The sequence below is a fragment of the Pelobates fuscus genome, chromosome 5 (assembly GCF_036172605.1).
Source record: "Pelobates fuscus isolate aPelFus1 chromosome 5, aPelFus1.pri, whole genome shotgun sequence".
NCBI classification, from domain to species: Eukaryota; Metazoa; Chordata; class Amphibia; order Anura; family Pelobatidae; genus Pelobates; species Pelobates fuscus.
In genome coordinates, this window is record NC_086321.1 from 301,054,830 (window position 1) to 301,072,970 (window position 18,141).

At 43.2% G+C, this 18,141-nt stretch overlaps 1 protein-coding gene across 2 annotated transcripts in view; it reads right to left on the minus strand.

Moving 5' to 3' along the window:
* Positions 1-18,141, minus strand: part of LOC134611536 (rho guanine nucleotide exchange factor 18-like) — a 119,590-nt gene that overhangs the window by 76,433 nt on the left and 25,016 nt on the right. For both annotated transcript variants that reach the window (XM_063455494.1, XM_063455495.1), the window contains exon 4: positions 5,983-6,233. In XM_063455494.1, coding sequence (XP_063311564.1) covers positions 5,983-6,233 — 251 coding nt within the window. The remainder of the gene's footprint in view (positions 1-5,982; positions 6,234-18,141) is intronic.

The window sequence follows — 18,141 nt, forward strand, 5'->3', positions numbered from 1 at the left end:
GATCCTTCAGTTGTCGTCTGGCCTGCATGAGTTTCCCATATGTCTCTATCAGGTGAGATCGTTTGTGTTGCTGTTCTAGAGCTGATATTAATTTGTATAGATCCGCCATTTCAAGTGCAGCTGCTTTCTTTTTGTGGGACGCTATTCGGATAAGTGTGCCTCATATAACGCCTCCCATATTGACACTGGAGAGGTTTCCGGCACGTCGTTATCTTGGAAATACTGTTCTAAGGCTTGGGTAATTTGGGTTCGCGTCCCAGGGTCGAGGAGAAGGGCTTCATTCAGCCTCCACGACCACGCCGAGGGCCGATAGAGAGGAGATTCAAGGCCCACTGTGACCGCGTTGTGATCTGACCACGTAGCTGGATCTATGGTAGCGGAGATGAGCCTTTGTAGGCCCAGTTGGCGAATGAAAACATAATCAATGCGGGAGTACCGATCATGCAATGCCGAATAATACGTGTAGTCTTTAGCGGAGGGGTGAAGGGCCCTCCAGCAGTCTACCAGACCCATGTCCCCCAGTGACCGTTTCATAGAGCGCAGGTGTAGATGAGAGATACTGCTATGTCCCGTTGAGGTGTCCATGATGGGGTCCAGGGATGCATTGAAATCCCCCCCCCAGGATGAGTGCACCTTCCGAGAAGCTGCTTAACTTATTCAGCGTTCCTCTGAGGAACTGAGCTTGTCGGGTATTAGGTACGTAAGCCGTAGCAAACGTGTACATCATGCCCGAGATCGTCCCCTTCAGAAAAAGATAGCGTCCCTGTGAATCAAGCAGACTGTCCAGCTTCTGGAAGTCAAGGTGTGCTGCTATTAGGATGGCTACCCCTGCTTTCCGCGATGTTGGATGATCGCAAAAATAATTTGTCGGGTAATGTTTGTTATGTAATCTGGGAGCTGCCCCAGTTCGGAAGTGCGTCTCCTGTAACAACGCCACCGAAATATGATCCCTTTTCAATTCTCGAAGGAGATGGGTCCGCCGCTCAGGTATGTTCAGGCCCCTGCAGTTAATAGTGCGGCCAGGCAAGGGAGCAGGGCGATATGCACCAGGCTCTGCCATCCCCTTTCCGGGATCCATTGCAGTGAGGTACACCCTCCCGTCACCTTGGGTGGGTGAAATCCAGGAGGGTCACAACCGCCACAGTGCGGGCCAAGGAGAGGCCCAGAGGGACAGACCACCCTGGGTGTAGGGCAGAAGGGAGTAGGTCAGAGGAGGGAGAGGGCAAGGGGGGAGACTCAAGAACGAGGAGAGAAGAGTAGAGAAGAGAAGTAAACGCCCGTAGTAACGGGTGTTACAGCTGAGACAGAAGGCGTCCCAGAAGATCCACCCCCGTATGGGTGGTGACTCGTGCTACGGTCAGAAACTCAGGGATTCCGTACCGGCAACCAGGCCAGGTATCAGGAGGCCCCAGGTTCCGCCGTGCAGGGTAAGCACGAGCGTGTGTCGGGATGCGCGGTTCAACACCAGACAAGAGTGTAAGAGTATGTATGTGATCGGAAGAGTCCTCACACCCCAACCCCTGACAATGTGTTACGTGAAGTACAATTTAGTGCGATCTGTAAGAAATGTTAATATGCGTGAATAATAGAACAACTACAAGGGCATGGCCGTAGCCCATAGACGATAACATTCGGTACAATAATCAAAGAGACATTAACTATGTAATTAAGCAGTATTAATAACAAAGCTTCATAACTTCTGTCCCGCATCCCTACCAGGTAAGGCCCCAAGAAGCCACAGTGGTTCCGGCCCACCCCGTATCATAGGCACAGTCGTCGTCGGGGGACCTGGCGTCCAAGGAGGGGGGGGGGGGGGGAGAACAATTTCTCAACGAGTGGGTCAGTGAAGAGTCGGTCCAGTAAGGCGTCCATAAACAGAAACAAAGTGCGCAGTGAAATTGCAGGGGAATGATCTATACACTAAAACTGCTTTATTTAGCTAAAGTAATTTAGGTGACTTTAGTGTTCCTTTAACTTGATCATGAGCTTCTAAGCTGGAATGGCAGTTATGATCTGAGCGGAAGCAGTCTTGATTGATAGTGGGCTTCACACACTTGTGAATGATATTCTAATGCGCTGTGTCAAATGTCACGATAACTATTATATTTGTATTTATTTTACTTACATGTGTCTTTTGTATATGGATTTGAAGTTGCAGTAAAGATTAACTGTGAGAGTTGCATAAACAACTTATTTTTATGCATGTGGTGTTAATTCATTTCGGTTTTCGATCCTAGTGTAACGTTAATACCCAATACGCCGAGTGAAAATCACCAAGACAATAGAGACAGGTAGAAAGTCCCTAAACCAGCCCTTAGAATGGCCGGAATAATAGAAACTACAAGAAATGCCAGGGCCAAGATATTTCAAATACATGTCATTGTCTACAAAAGAAGCAAATGTTGAGCCAAAGCTAATGAGATATTTGCACATTGTAAATTTAAAGCAACACTATAGTTACCTAAATAACTTTAGCTTAATGAAGCAGTTTTTGAGCAGTTTAAATCATGCTGCTCAGGTTTCACTGCTCAATTCACTGCCATTTAGGAGTTAAATCACGTTGTTTCTGTTTATGCAGCCCTTGTCACACCTCCCCTGACTCTGATTGACACAGCCTGTGTGAATAAAACTAAACTGGTTTCAGTTTCAATCAGATGTAATTTACCTTAAACAATTGTATCTCTTTCTCTGTAAATTGAACTTTATTCACATACAGGAGGCTCTTGCAGGGTCTAGGAAGCTATTAATATAGCAGGTGGATAAGAAAATCTAAATTAAACAGAACTTGCAATAAATGAAGGATAAACTTTAAATGAATCTTAACATGAGGTGTTTAGGAAGGCTGTGCAAGTCACATGCAGGGAGGTGTGCCTAGGGTTCCTAAACCAAGTGATTTAACTCCTAAATGGCAGATAATTGAGCAGTGAGACTGCAGGGACATGATCTATACACCAAAACTGTTTCATTAAGCTAACATTTTGGTAACTATAGTGTCCCTTTAATGAGAAAGAGCAGGGAGATCACAAACCACCTGAGAAGTTTATGACAGGTTTGTGTCTTCTTATTAAAGACTGTATGCAAACAGTGACAAAATGAACAGTTTCAAAGAAAGCGGCTTTTGTGGAAACAAGTCTCATGCCTATTGAACTCTCTGTCCTGCAAAAGGAAAGGTGTGCAAAATATGTGGGAAGTTAAACCACTTTGCAAAAGTATGTTGCTCCAGCCGCGAGAAAGGTCCATAAAATAAGCAATGAACGCACCAATCGAGAAGAGTGAGATAAACTGATTATTGACGCAGGTCAGGCAAAGCCCAGACAGAACAGGGCTTTTATCAATGTTAAACAAATTGTAATCAAGTTCAAACTAGACATCGGTGGTGAAAGCCTAGAGGTAAAAGTCAAATGTGACCTGAAATGCAAGCACAAAGATATCGAGATGGTCATGACATTTTATGCAGCTGACACAAATGCACCTCCAGTCATAAGTCTAAACGGCTGCATGGACTTTGGTCTCCACAAACTAGCATTGTTGGTCACAAGAAAACAAAAAGGTGGCAATCATGGAAGAACTGGCAGATGTCTTTAAAGGAATGTGACTGTTTCCTGGTGAGTGTATTAGATCACTTAGATCAACATGAAACCCCAGTAGTCCAATCGCACTACACAGATGCCTCGATGCTGCTACTGTGAGGGACATGGAGCCACCTGCATATAAGGGAGAACTAGACAAGATTAATTACCTCTTTAAATTTGCACCCAATCTTGCCAATATCAATGCACTAGTGTGCCAGCTCCTGAAGGAATTATGTTAGTTTGTTTGGGACATCCAGCGTAACAAAGGTTTTAAGAAAATAAGAGAACTTCTCACATCAGACTCAGGGCCAGTATTAGATTACTCCAATCCTCACAAAGAGCTCAGGCTATAGGTTGATGCCTGCAAGTGCAGACTCGGGCAGTACTCCTACAAGAAGGAAGACCTATCACTGAATATGAAATCAACTATGCACAAATCGAGAAAGAACTCTTTGCTGTATTATTCGATTGCAAGCGCTTTCATCAGTACATTTATAGCTGTGAAGTCATTGTTGAAAGTGACCATAAACCTCTTGAGTCCATAATGTGTAAACCCCTGGCATCAAGTCCCACAAGGATCCAGAAGATGATCATGCAGCTCCAGAAGTACAACTTCACCATTATACATTGGACAGGCAATAACATTACTGTTGCGGGCACTCTGTCCAAAAAGTCACTAACTGACCAAGATAGGAGCATTAGTGAAGGTACGGACATTCAAGTGCACACACTCTACAGCAGCCTTCGAGTAAGTGACCAAGAGTTGGAAAAAAATCAGAATTCAAACTGAAAAGGACCTGCAGTTACAGGCATTAAAAGTGTCATACAAAGAGGTTGACCTGAAGAAAGACTACAATGTCCTCTAAGTGCGCCACAACAGCGTATACATTGACATTTTAATGAAACAATGGCATGAAAAATGTTGCACATTTTTATATTATAAACAAGCTTAACCCCTTAAGGACATGTGTGACATGTCATGATTCCCTTTTATTCCAGAAGTTTGGTCCTTAAGGGGTTGAACTTCCCAACATGTCACATAGTTGCACATGCGCATTAGGTATCCCCCACCAGCGGACGTCAGTACTAGATTAAGATAAGTGTCTGAAGAGGTTTTAACTCCTTCAGCAATGTGGGATGTGAGGTGGGAGGGAGGGGGGCACTCATGGATGCTCTACTGGATAATTCCTTTAATGACTTGGAGAGGATCTGCAAAGAGGAGTGGGGCAAAATCTGTCTTGAGATGTGTGCAAACCTGGTAGCCAACTACAAGAAATGTTTGACTTCTGTGATTGCCAACAAGGGTTTTGCCACCAAGTTCTAAGTTGGAAGGGTCAAATACTTATATCACTCATAGACAAATCAATTTGTAACTTTTTTGACATGTGTTTTTCTGGATTTGTTTTTGTTATTCTGTCTCACACTGTTAAAATACACTTACTATTGAAATTATAGATGGATCATTTCGGCTGGCAAACGTTCAAAATAAGCAGGGGAACGAATACTTTTTTCCCCTCACTGTACAGCCAATGCTGCAGCCCAGCCCATTTGTTCCTTATTAAGGGTTAATAAGTATGTAGAAGTTTAGAAAAATATCCCTCTCTGTCTAGAGATTTTACCTTGAAGCTTTCCTCCTCCTCTCCTCCTTCCTAGCGACGTCATCGGCTGAATGCGCATGCGTGGCAGGAGCCGCGCGCGCATTCAGCCAACTCATAGGAAAGCATTTTCACAGTGAGAAGCACGCAAGCGCCTCTAGCGGCAGTCAATGAGAAAGCCACTAGAGGCTCTAGAGGCTGGATTAACCCTCAGTGTAAACATAGGAGTTTCTCTGAAACTGCTATGTTTAAAAAAAAAAAAAAGGGTTAACCCTAGCTGGACCAGGCACCCAGACCACTTCATTAAGCTGAAGTGGTCTGGGTGCCTATAGTGGTCCTTTAATGTGGAGAATTAAAGCGCCAGGAGGAACCTCCAGAATAAGGTTCAGTTAAGTATAACTAACCTTTCCCTGCTCCCCTGGACCCCAGTGGCGATATCACAGTTAGTGCCGCTTTAAGTTCAGTTTCCTAACCTCTGGCAGTTTACTGCTTACGTTTGGGATATTTCAGGTTTTTCACTGCTTAGATTTCATACAAACTGTAAAAAATTAGGTATTTTAAAACCTTTGACCAGTATTGTGTAATGAAAAAATGTCCAACATTTCCATGAGATAACACAAAAAACAAACAAAAAAAAAACCCCATTACTAGGTACTATGATTTAAAATTTCAGTCTTACACTATTGACCAGGACTTAAAAGTTACTTACCACTGAAAGCCTAAAGGGTCCATGGCAAACTCACCAGGGGTGAATTCCTAGGCTAGTAGAAATTTGGAGCCATGCTATGATGGATTGCTGTGGCAATTTGTCCTACCTGCTGCACAAGGATGTCACCAATTTTCTGAATGATGTAATTGCGATCGCTCCCCTCCTCTAAGGACTCTTTACGCCTCTCTTTGAACCGAGCCAAAAATTGCCCATGCAATTCCAATAGTTCATCCACACAAGGAAAGATCTGGTGGATTTCTTTGTTTCCATATTGCAGGTCCTCCCTCAGTGCACGAGAGTATACTTTCAGCATTATCTTTAGCGTCCTCACATGGTGCATCTCTGTTTGCATTAGCTCTGAGAATTAAAGACAACATAATGCATAAAGGTTTGTCAAATGGCACACTAATCTGAGGAGAGATTAAAGTGCAAGGTTAGATAAATTATATATTTAGATTACATATATCAATAAGAGTAGACAAAGTGATTAAAGCAAAATATAATGAATATCCATTATTGTAGAAACATGATTTTACATAGAGCAACATGTAAATAGCAACTGATCTAAGTGATCATTAACCCCTACATAAATAACAATTTAGGACTGACACAAAGAAACATTTGTGAACAAGTATGGTAATTCAACACTAGTGCTTCTAGAGCAACACAATATATTTGGGCCTTGCAACTATTAAAATAATTAACAGGGGCTATTAAATTAAATGGGGGACCTACTGCTTCCCAAGTCCTCACACACCTATTATCCCCCAGACCCCACTCATTAGCGGCAGGTGGGGCCTAATTGTAAAAAAAATAACTCCTCAGTGATTAGGGATCCCCAAATCCCTAGATAACCCCCAAACAAAAGCTAAAAACATATCCTACTATGCAGTATATCAAACCACATACAAAAATATCTCAGATCTACTTTGTCTAGTTTTGTTTTATTATATAAAAAAAACTAATATTGGATAATTATCTGTTTTAGTGTCTAGTCAAGTGAGGTAAGTGTTAAAGTGAATATCTTTTTCTTTTCAAATATTTTTTATTGAAAATGTTTATATTTTATAGTGATATATGCAATACACAATGAGTACTGGAAACATTTATGCATTATTTCCGGAGATATGTTATTTTTATTATTTCTGTTATATATATATTTATTTATTTTTATTATTTTTTTTTGTTAAGTCAATCTGTAATTCATACAATCTTATTGTCATTATTGTTATTGAATTTCTTTTAATAATAATAAAAAAATTAAAAAAAAAAAATATATATATATCCTACTCTAATAATAGTGAAGGGGGATGAAATAAATTACTAAATAACTGAAAAATAAAATATTAATACTTACCATTAGATGTCAGCGCCAAAAAAGGCCAAATAAAAATCCATAAAGACGCGTTAAAATACTAAATAAAAAAAGTGACAAAACAAATATTCCATTCACGGCGAGGACTTATGTGCACAGACTGACCTTTGCAGGATGGGGAAAGGCCTATAAAGCTTTCCCACGCCATGCAATTTGACTCAGAGCACTCTAATTGTTTGGTGCATGGCAACTAAAGAGCTCTGACAGGTAAATCTTGAGACTTACAGGTTATTATTACAATTAGCCCTTACCTGCAACAAATGGGTGGGGCTGATGGGACAATAGGTCCTCGTCCCCATTATCATTTGGGCCCCTGCCATTAATCCGAAGACATAGATAATCCCTTATTAATTCAAACGGCTCATTAATGAAAAATTGCAATGAATACATATAATGCGCAAATCATACCTTGCAAAGTACTATTGCAATCACAGAGTGGAGGGATTATTGGGAAGGGCTGGGGATGACCTAGCTGTCATGGTCCATGATGGTATCAATGACCAAGTCAGAGGAAAATGGAAGGTCCTAAATAACGAGTTAATGGAACTAGGAAGTAAGCTAAAGAAAAGGACCTCCAGGGTAATATTTTTAGAAATATTACCTCTGCTGCGCGCTACAGAGAGGTCAATGCGTAGCTGAAGTCTTGGTGCAGGAAAGAGGGTTTGGTGTTTTTAGAGCACTGAGCCGATTTTGGGCTTGTACAACCTGTATAACCATGATGGATTGCACCTAAACGGAAGAGGGACTGCTGTGCTGGGGGTAGGATGGCTAGAAGGCTGGAGGAGATTTTAAACTAGTAGTGCAATCTTAAAAACGGAGATAGGATAGAAAGGAGATGGGCTTTAGCTCAGTTAAAGGGGGGTGGAGATGGGGGAGTGTCAAGCTCAGAACAGAGGAGGTATGTAATATTGATGTGAATTTACAAAAAGACTCATGATAATATCAAATTTATGCTTACTAATGCAAGGAGCCTATATAACAAAATTGGGAACTAGAGGCAATAGCATACACTTAACAATGTGATATAGTATGCATAACAGAAACATGGTGGGATGAGACACATGACTGGGCAGTTAACTTAAATGGGTACACCTTATTTAGGAAGGATAGGAAAAACAAGAAGGGTGGTAAGGTATGTTTGTATGTCAAACATGAGTTAAAGTCAAATCTTAGGCATGTGGAGTGTGACGAGGAAAATGTGGAAGCTTTATGGGTAGATATCTGCTTGGGGCAAACAAAGGGAAATCAATTATTGGTTGGGATATAAAAGGCAGACATTTTAAATAACTATTTTCTTCAGTATATATTAATGAGGCTCCTATGGCAAGCGATATGCAAATGATTGCTGAAAAAACTTGCAGATAACTTCTGATTGGATGACTCAAGACAAGGTGCTACAGTTAAAGAAAATGTATGTTAAAAAAAGCTCCAGGGCCTGACGGTATTCACCCATGAGTACTTAAGGAGCTAAGTGGGAAAATAAGTGAACCTCTGTATTTAATCTTTCAAGATTCTTTTGTTTCAGGTATTGTACCGTAAGATTGGAGGAAGGCAGATGTTGTTCTTATATATTAAAGGGTACAAAATCCTTGCCTGGGAAATTATACCTGTGAGCTCAACTTCTGTGACTGGGAAAATATTTGAAGGGCTATTAAAGGGACACTCCAGGCACCCAGACCACTTCTGCCCATTGGAGTGGTCTGGGTGCCAACTCCCACTACTCCTAACCCTGCAAGTGTAATTATTGCAGTTTTCTACTAGACAGCCACTAGAGGGAACTTCCTGGATTAAAGCACAGATTATCTGTGCTAGAGTGTCGCTGGACGTCCTCACGCTGTCTGAGGACCTCCAGCGTCGCTCATTTCACAATAGGAAAGCATTGAAAATCTTTTGCTTTGGCAGTCCAGGGCCCCACAGTTACTCTCTGCACCTATATATAGCGATGATCACTTATACATTTTCAAGCTGGACAAAATTAACCTAAATTGCATTCTATGAAGAAGTAAGTAGAAGTATAGATCAGTGTGTTGCAGTGGATGTGATCTACTTGGATTTTGCCAAGGCATTTAATACGGTTCCTCACAATAGGTTAGTCTTTAAACTAAAAGAAATTTGTCTAGATGAATATTCTTGTGTAGAACATTGGCTTATGGATAGAGTACAACGAGTTGTCATAAATGGTACATTTTCAAGCTGGACAAAAGTGGTAAGTGGTGTCCCTCAGGGTTCTGTTTTGGGATTGCTTCTATTTAACATATTTATAAATGATCTTGCAATAGGCATTGAAAGCCATGTTTTAGTGTTTGCAGATGACACAAAACTTTGCATAGGTTATATATAGGTGCAGCCGCAGGCCCCCCGGCTCCCTGTATCTGCAGAGGGGGCCTAGCGGACTGCAGCTGTACAGGCCGCACATGCTTTAAAGTACAGCTGCAGTCCGCTGGGCCTCCTCTGCAGGTACTGGGAGCCGGGGGGGGGGGGGGGGGAGGGGGGCACAATGGCACCGGACCGGACTGGACCACCAGGGATCAAAGAATCTTCCCCCCTCCCTGAACCAGGTATAAAACAGGGAGGGGGGTATAACAGATTGCATTTACAAGCATACACTACTAAACACACACACACTGCATCCACTACACTAACACACACACACATTGCATCCACTACACTAACACACACACATTGCATCCACTACACTAACACACACACTGTGCATTCACTACACTAACACACACACTGTGCATTCACTACACTAACACACACACTGTGCATTCACTACACTAACACACACACTGTGCATTCACTACACTAACACACACACTGTGCATTCACTACACTAACACACACACTGTGCATTCACTACACTAACACACACACTGTGCATTCACTACACTAACACACACACTGTGCATTCACTACACTAACACACACTGTGCATTCACTACACTAACACACACTCTGCATTCACTACACTAACACACACTCTGCATTCACTACACTAACACACACTCTGCATTCACTACACTAACACACACTCTGCATTCATTACACTGACACACACTCTGCATTCATTACACTGACACACACTCTGCATTCACTACACTGACACACACACTGCATCCACTACACTGACACACACTGTGCATCCACTACACTAACACACACTCTGCATCCACTACACTAACACACACTCTGCATCCACAACACTAACACACACTCTGCATCCACAACACTAACACACACTCTGCATCCACAACACTAACACACACTCTGCATCCACAACACTAACACACACACTGCATTCATTACACTAACACACACTGCATTCACTACACTGACACACACACTGCATTCATTACACTAACACACACTGCATTCACTACACTGACACACACACTGCATCTGCTACACTAACACACAATCTGCATCCACAACACTAACACACAATCTGCATCCACAACACTAACACACAATCTGCATCCACAACACTAACACACAATCTGCATCCACAACACTAACACACACTCTGCATCCACAACACTAACACACACTCTGTATCCACAACACTAACACACACTCTGTATCCACAACACTAACACACACTCTGCATTCATTACACTAACACACACACTGCATTAATTACACTAATACACACTGCATCCACTACACTGACACACACACACACACTGCATTCATTGCGGGGGGAGGCCGGCCGGGCGCGGGGGAGGGGAGGCGTGGGGGGCCCAGACCTTGTGCTTTGTCAGGGGCCCCAAAATTTCTGGTGGTGGCCCTGACAGAGACTATCCACACTGGGCCTTGTTTTAACAAGATGTGTGACAAGTGATTCCAATAAGGCCTTAATTACAAGAGTGTCCACTCCTGGCCTTGTCTGTAACAAGACAAGTAACTGTGTTTTCCAGCACCGAGAAAATCCACCCTGGTCCTTGTTTTTTCAAGATGTTTAGGTATGGTATCCAGCCGGACTTAACTCAGAGAATGTCTGCAATGGCCCTTGTTACTACAAGATATGTGGGAGTATTTTCCAGCAGACCTTAATTCAGAGAATATCAACACTGGCCTTTTTGTCTACACTGGACTTTGTTTACAACTAGATATGTTGCAGTTATTTCCAGCCTGCCTTACTTCAGAGAAAGGAAAATATTCTTTATTCTGAGCACTCCTATCTAGTGTGAAGTCCACTGCTCCCTCGGTTTTTATTCATTATGTGAATTGATTTCCTCTCACTTGTGGTGTTCACAACTAATTCAGGCCCATTAAAGGGACACTATAGTCACCTGAACAACTTTAGCTTAATGAAGCAGTTTTGGTGTAGATAACATGCTCCTGCAGCCTCACTGCTCAATCATCTGCCATTTAGGAGTTAAATCCCTTTGTTTATGAACCCTAGTCACACCTCCCTGCATGTGACTTGCACAGCATTCCATAAACACTTCCTGTAAAGAGAGCCCTATTTAGGCTTTCTTTATTGCAAGTTCCGTTTAATTATCCCCTGCTATGTTAATAGCTTGTTAGACCCTGCAAGAGCCTCCTGTATGTGATTAAAGTTCAATTTAGAGATTGAGATACAATTATTTAAGGTAAATTACATCTGTTTGAAAGTGAAACCAGTTTTTTTTCCATGCAGGCTCTGTCAATCAAAGCCAGGGGAGGTGTGGCTAGGGCTGCATAAACAGAAACAAAGTGATTTAACTCCTAAATGACAGTGAATTGAGCAGTGAAATTGCAGGGGAATGATCTATATACACTAAAACTGCTTTATTTAGCTAAAGTAATTTAGGTGACTATTGTGTTCCTTTAAGAGAATGATCTTATAAGGTATTATGTTACTGGTTGTTGTGACACTCAGCATGTAGGCAAGCAGATTTAAAGGAGTGTGGAAGGATTTGTGTTTTTTTTTTTTTTTTTTTTTTTAACTTTTATTGTTTAATTTTGCACTTGACATCATGTGAAAAGGATATAGGAGTCATACATCTCATAACATGTAATACTTTACAGTATGCACGAGTGGTACAGAAGTTTCAAACTTTAGGGTAGTCCTAGCTTGACAAATTCCTAAAATACATTGTTGTCAGCTTAGAGAACAATACACAGTAGTTCAGTGAGGTATTAGAAGCAGTTTGTAACGGTGTGATTACGTATATATTAGGTAATCGTCTGAATGGCTCAAAGAAAACACAAGAGGGTTAAGTATCGTGGAGTGGAGAACCCTCAGAGTCTTTAATATACTTGTCCCAGGGTGCCCAGGTATATGTGAACACATCGTAAGTGCCAGAGAAGGAGTGTGAGAGCTCCTCCATTTGTCTAAAGGTGTCCACTTTGGTAATCCATTCCCTGATGGATGGGGGCTTGGTTTGCTTCCATTTGAGGGGGATTAGACTATTTGCTGCGGTAAGCAGATGATAGAGTAGGGTACGCATTGATTTTGGTAGAGGGGTGGGGAAGAGCATGAATAGTAAGGCCTCAGGAGATTGTGGGATTGCGTAGCCCGTAATAAGTGTTATTATGGTGGTTATTTTGCACCAGTATGATTGTATTACATTGCAAAGCCACCAGATGTGGCCCGGGGTCCCTGCGTCAGTTTTGCATCTCCAGCATAGGTTGGATGCGTTCGGGAAGAACTTGCATATTCTGGTTGGGGTGAAGTGCCATCTAGAAATGCGCTTATAGTTACTCTCTTGGGTTATAGTGTTGCTAGAGGACTTAAAGGCATTTTTAAATATGGTTCTCCAATCGTCAGGTGAGATTGTGATCTTTAAGTCTTTTTCCCAGGATTTTGTGAATTCTGGGAGGTTAGCGTGGAGATCCGTCTGTAAACATTTATAGAACACGGTGATGTGTTTCTTTGTCATAGTCCCCAAAAAGGTTCTAGCTTCGAATGCTGTCAATGGTCTGCTACCTTGTGTGAGGGTAGGTTGAGTTTGTAGGAAGTGCATGAGTTGTGTGTATTTGTAACCCTGCATTGGTGTGTGTGTGGGCGTGGGGATTAGATCCGAAATAGGGACCATTCCCTGACTGTTTAGTACGTCTTTCAGGAGTAGTTGCTCCTGTTGGTTCCCGAAATCTCGGTATGCATTCTGTGGAATGCCTGGTTTGAAGTGTGGGTTTCCTGTAATCGGGTACAGTGGGGATGGATGCGGGGCAACATGGTCGGATTTCCTTATATTGTTCCAGTATCTTAGTGTAGGGATTAATGTTGGATGGTCTTTGTGGTTTGGGCGTACTAATTCCAGGCCTGAGGCATGCCATGGTAGCGTTCGAATGTGGACTTGTAGGCTGGTTGCTTCTATTTGTACCCACTGTTTCTGGTTGTAATTGTTAGTCCAATCGTAGATACGGGATAGGATGACTGCCCTATGGTATGTCTCTACATCTGGTGCCCCCATGCCGCCTTGTGTTTTGTGTCTCGTTAAGTTTGTGTATTGAGTCCTTGGGTGTTTTCCTGCCCACAGAAAGTTGGAGAGGCAGTGCTTTACTGTCTTGAAGAATGAAGTTGGGATCTTTATGGGTAGTGTTTGTAAAATGTAAAGGAATTTCGGCAAGATGGCCATTTTCAAGATGTGTACTCTGCAGAGCCAGCTGAATTGAGGTTTGTTCCAGGTTCTTAGGTCTCTGTCAATGTTGGCCAATAGTGGGGGAAAGTTGAGGTCGTATGTTTTGTGTAAGGAGTTCGTCAATTGTATTCCCAGGTATCTTACGGAATTCTGTGGCCAGTGGAATGGGTAAGTCTGTTGAAGTCTGGTCTCCAACCCCTTTGAAATGTTCAAGGGGAGGATCTCACTCTTGCTACTATTTATTTTGTAGTTGGATACTAGGCCATATAGATCGATCTCTTGCAACAGGTGGGGTAGTGAGGTTTCTGGGTTTTTTATCGTGTATAGTAAATCATCTGCAAAGGCAGAAACTTTGTATTCCCGGTCGGCTATGTGTAAGCCCTGGATATTCGGGTTGTTTCTGATCCCCTGAAGGAAGGGTTCTAGTGTTAGGATGAAAAGCAGGGGGGACAGAGGACATCCTTGTCTCGTGCCATTAGAGATATGGACTGTGTCTGAGAGTTGGCCATTAACCCTTATTTTTGCACCCGGCTTAGAGTAAATAGCTGAGAGCCACGACAGCCAATTGGGGCCGAAGCCCATGGCCTGCATTGTGGCTGTTAGCAGAGACCAGTCCACCCTGTCAAACGCCTTTTCGGCGTCGATTGTGAGGATAAGGCTCGGGTCCCCCTTCGTCTGTGCATGGTATATAAGGTTCAACACTTTGGTGGTATTATTTTTGGCTTCTCGCCCTGGCACGAACCCAGCTTGGTCGGGGTGAACTAGTCCCTGCAGGTATGGTTTGAGGCGGACAGCTAGTATCTTTGTAAAAATTTTAAGGTCAATATTTATTAGTGAAATGGGCCTGTAGCTGCCACATTCCGTTAGGTCCTTGCCTGGTTTGGGGATAAGTGTAATATGCGCTTCTAGTGTTTCTCGAGGCAGAGTGTGCCCATGGTTTAAGGAATTGAACGCCGCTAGGAACGGTTTGTTCAAGGTCTTGGAGAAAGTTTTGAAGTATTTGGCTGTAAAGCCATCTGGCCCGGGACTCTTTCCTAGTGGTAGTTGTCTTATAATCATGGAGACTTCTTCTGATGTGAGTGGAGAGTCTAGTATTTGCCTAGCGTTTGGAGGGATTGTCTGGGTTAGTCTTTTTGCGAGGAAATTTTGGATGGCTTCCGGATCTGGTGGTTGGGATCTTAGGTTATATAGGTTTGAGTAATAGGAGTGGAATTCTCTCATTATGTCTGGCAGTAAGTGGGTTATTGTCCCTGAGGATTTTTTTATGTGGGTTATGTACGTTAGCTGCCTCTCTTTTTGTATCGCCCTGGCCAACATGCGGCCGCATTTTCCGCTTTGGGTGTAGTACTTGTGTTTAGTATATAGGAGCGACCGTTGAATTTTCGTGTTCAGAAGTGTTTGGAGGGTAGAGCGCTTGTCTATGAGTTCTTTATATGTATCTAAGGTCATGTGCCTTTTGTGAGCATTTTCTAAGCATCTAATGTCCTCCGTGAGAGAGGTAATTTGGGCCTCCCTCGCTTTCTTGTGCCTGGATGCAAGGGCAATTATGTGTCCCCGTACAACGGCTTTATGGGCCTCCCAGATTACTGTGGGTGAAACCGAAGGTGTGCTGTTCTCTTCAAAGTAGTTATTGAGCGTCTCCTGTATTTGGGCAACATGTATTGGGTCGTTGAGTAATGAGTCGTTAAGTTTCCATTGTGATCTAGATGGGAACAGGTTAGGTATCTGGATAGACATAGATAGGGGACCATGGTCGGACCACGTAATGGGGCCGTACTCGCAGGAACGTATGAGATGTAGGTGTCTGTGTTGCAGGAAGAACATGTCTAGTCTCGAGTATGTGTGCTGAACCGCTGAGAAGAAGGAGTAGTCCCGGGAGGTGGGGTGTGTTATTCGCCAACAGTCAAAAAGGTGACGATTGTCAAGGATTTGAACGATTCTAGATCTGGAGGTTGCGTTGTATTTAGTGGACTTGGAAGTTGTGTCTAAGTCAGAATCTAGTGAGATGTTGAAGTCACCCCCCAGTATAAGGATCCCTTCCGTGGTTTTGTCTACTGCGTTCAGATATTTGCGTGTATGTTTGCATTGTTTGCTATTGGGAAGGTATAGGTTGGCAAGTGTCACTACGGTGTTCCCTATCTTACCTTTGACTATCAAAAGCCTACCTTCTGAGACTGAGTGGTGTGATAGGTACGTGAAGGGTACGTGTTTCCCTATCAGAATGGCTACCCCTTTGGATTTGGAGCTTTCATAATTGCTAAAATATCCTGTTGGGTAGTGTTTATTGCGAAGGGTTGGGGCTGAGTTAGCTTTAAAATGCGTTTCTTGTAGAAATGCTATGTCTGTTCTGAGAGTGTGAAGTTCTCGAAGAGCTAGGGATCTTTTGGTTGGTGAATTAAGCCCCCTCGTGTTTAGGGTTGTGATACGTATGGTTGCCATGTTCGGTTGTCTAGGTGAAGTCACTGCTTCTAGGAGTGTTAGATAATGTAAATGCAGGCACAGTGGATACACTGAAAACAATATATGAGAGATATCGACTCTAGTAGTGAGAGTATTAAGTGCAGATTACAATATATCAACCAGAGAAAAAAAAAAAAAAAAAAAAATAAAGAATAAAGAAAGAAAGAATATCAAAAACGGATTAATCCAACTATATACAAAGACTTTGAATAAACTCTGGAGCTAGCAATTGAGAGTGCGAAGGTGTTGTGGGTGTGTAGGCCCTTTTAGCCGGTGGCTTTCCCCGAGGGTATTGGGAGATCTCGGGGATACAGATATGGCACCGCTGGGGCTTGTGATGCTGCTGCAGAGTGTCTCGCAGTCTGTGGTGGGGGGTAAATCTAAGTTGTTTTGAGTGATATAAGGAGAGGTGGCGGGCAATCCACCTGTTAACTTATGTGAGGAGGTGGATTTCGGGCGTTAAGTTTTAGTGAGGAATTGGGACACATGTGAGCTTTGCTCGTTATGAACGGGTCTCCTGGCTCAGTTATGTGTCAGGTTGTGTGCGGCTTCGGTTATGGTCGACACTCTCAAAAGCTTTCTCTTGGTGGTGACTTTTCAGGGTACCCGACTCTCTCCCCCCCCCCAACGCCCCCCACCCTCCCCCCTCCCGACATCCCCAAATACATGTCTAAATATTGTACTGGAGAGGTGTGAAGGGTAAAAAGAGCAAGGAAAGAGGAAGGAGGGAGAGCAGGCCCGCGGCCCTTAGGGCCGGGAGAAAGGACAGGAAAGGGAGCCGAAGAACACAGTAGGTTTATCTAGTGGTTTGCATAACAACAGAACCCTGAACCTTTAGGTAGACAGCAAGTACGTATGCTCCTTGGTCAGATAAGTTCGTGGGTATTTGGAGCCCTTCAGGTGTGTGTGACAAGATCTGTGGTGCCAAACTCAGCTTTATGGTAAAAGTCACTGGGATCGCACCGATGTCCCTTCTCCGGCTTGATATAAGACATTGACGAAGAGCTGCCATGTCTTAAGTCCAGGCTTCCTGTGGATCAGGCGTTTTCCAAGAGTCGGGGCTTCATATTAGGCTCGTGAGGTCTAATTGGGCGGGAGACTTGCTGTTCGAAGGAGAGGCTGATGTAGCCATGTCTTGTGGGAAATCAGTGTCTCAGTCCCTTTGTGAGTAGTCTTGAGCAGGCTCTTAAGAGTGTGATAACCTGTGAATGAAGACGCTTTTCTGGCAATTTATGTGGTTTTCAGTTCTTTTCTATGTCGTGTTTCCGTCTCAGGTTTCAGAATCGGTGTGGTTCAACCTGTTGCCTTTGCGTGTTTTGGAGATGAGGTTGGTTGTCGTTGCGACGCCTTTTTGGCGGGGTTTGCCATCTTGATCTCTGAGGACGTGGATAATTATGAGGAGCTTGAATCGGGCCGTACCAGTCTGGTATTTGTACATCCGGGAGATTTAAGGTAGAAGTGAACGTGGCAATGTCCTCTGAAGTGGTTACAGTAGCGGAGGTCCCGTTATGGGTGGCTGTTAAGGAGAGGGGGAAACCCCATCTGTACCTGATGTTCCTAGTACGCAGGATATCTGTCAGGGGTTTAAGTGTTCGTCTTGCTTGCAGAGTCATCCAGGAGAGGTCCGGGTAAATTTGTATTTGGGCCCCCATAAACAGTAGCGGTTGAGTCGTTTTTCTGAGTTCGCGGAGGATGTCTTCTTTCACCCCATAATAGTGTAGGCGACAGATTATGTCTCTCGGGGCGTCTGAGGCCGGACCTCTTGGCTTAAGTGCTCTATGGGCTCTGTCAAAGAGGATATGTTCCGCTGGATCTTTGTGCAGTAGGTAGTTGAATAATTCTTGGAGTGTTTTAGGGA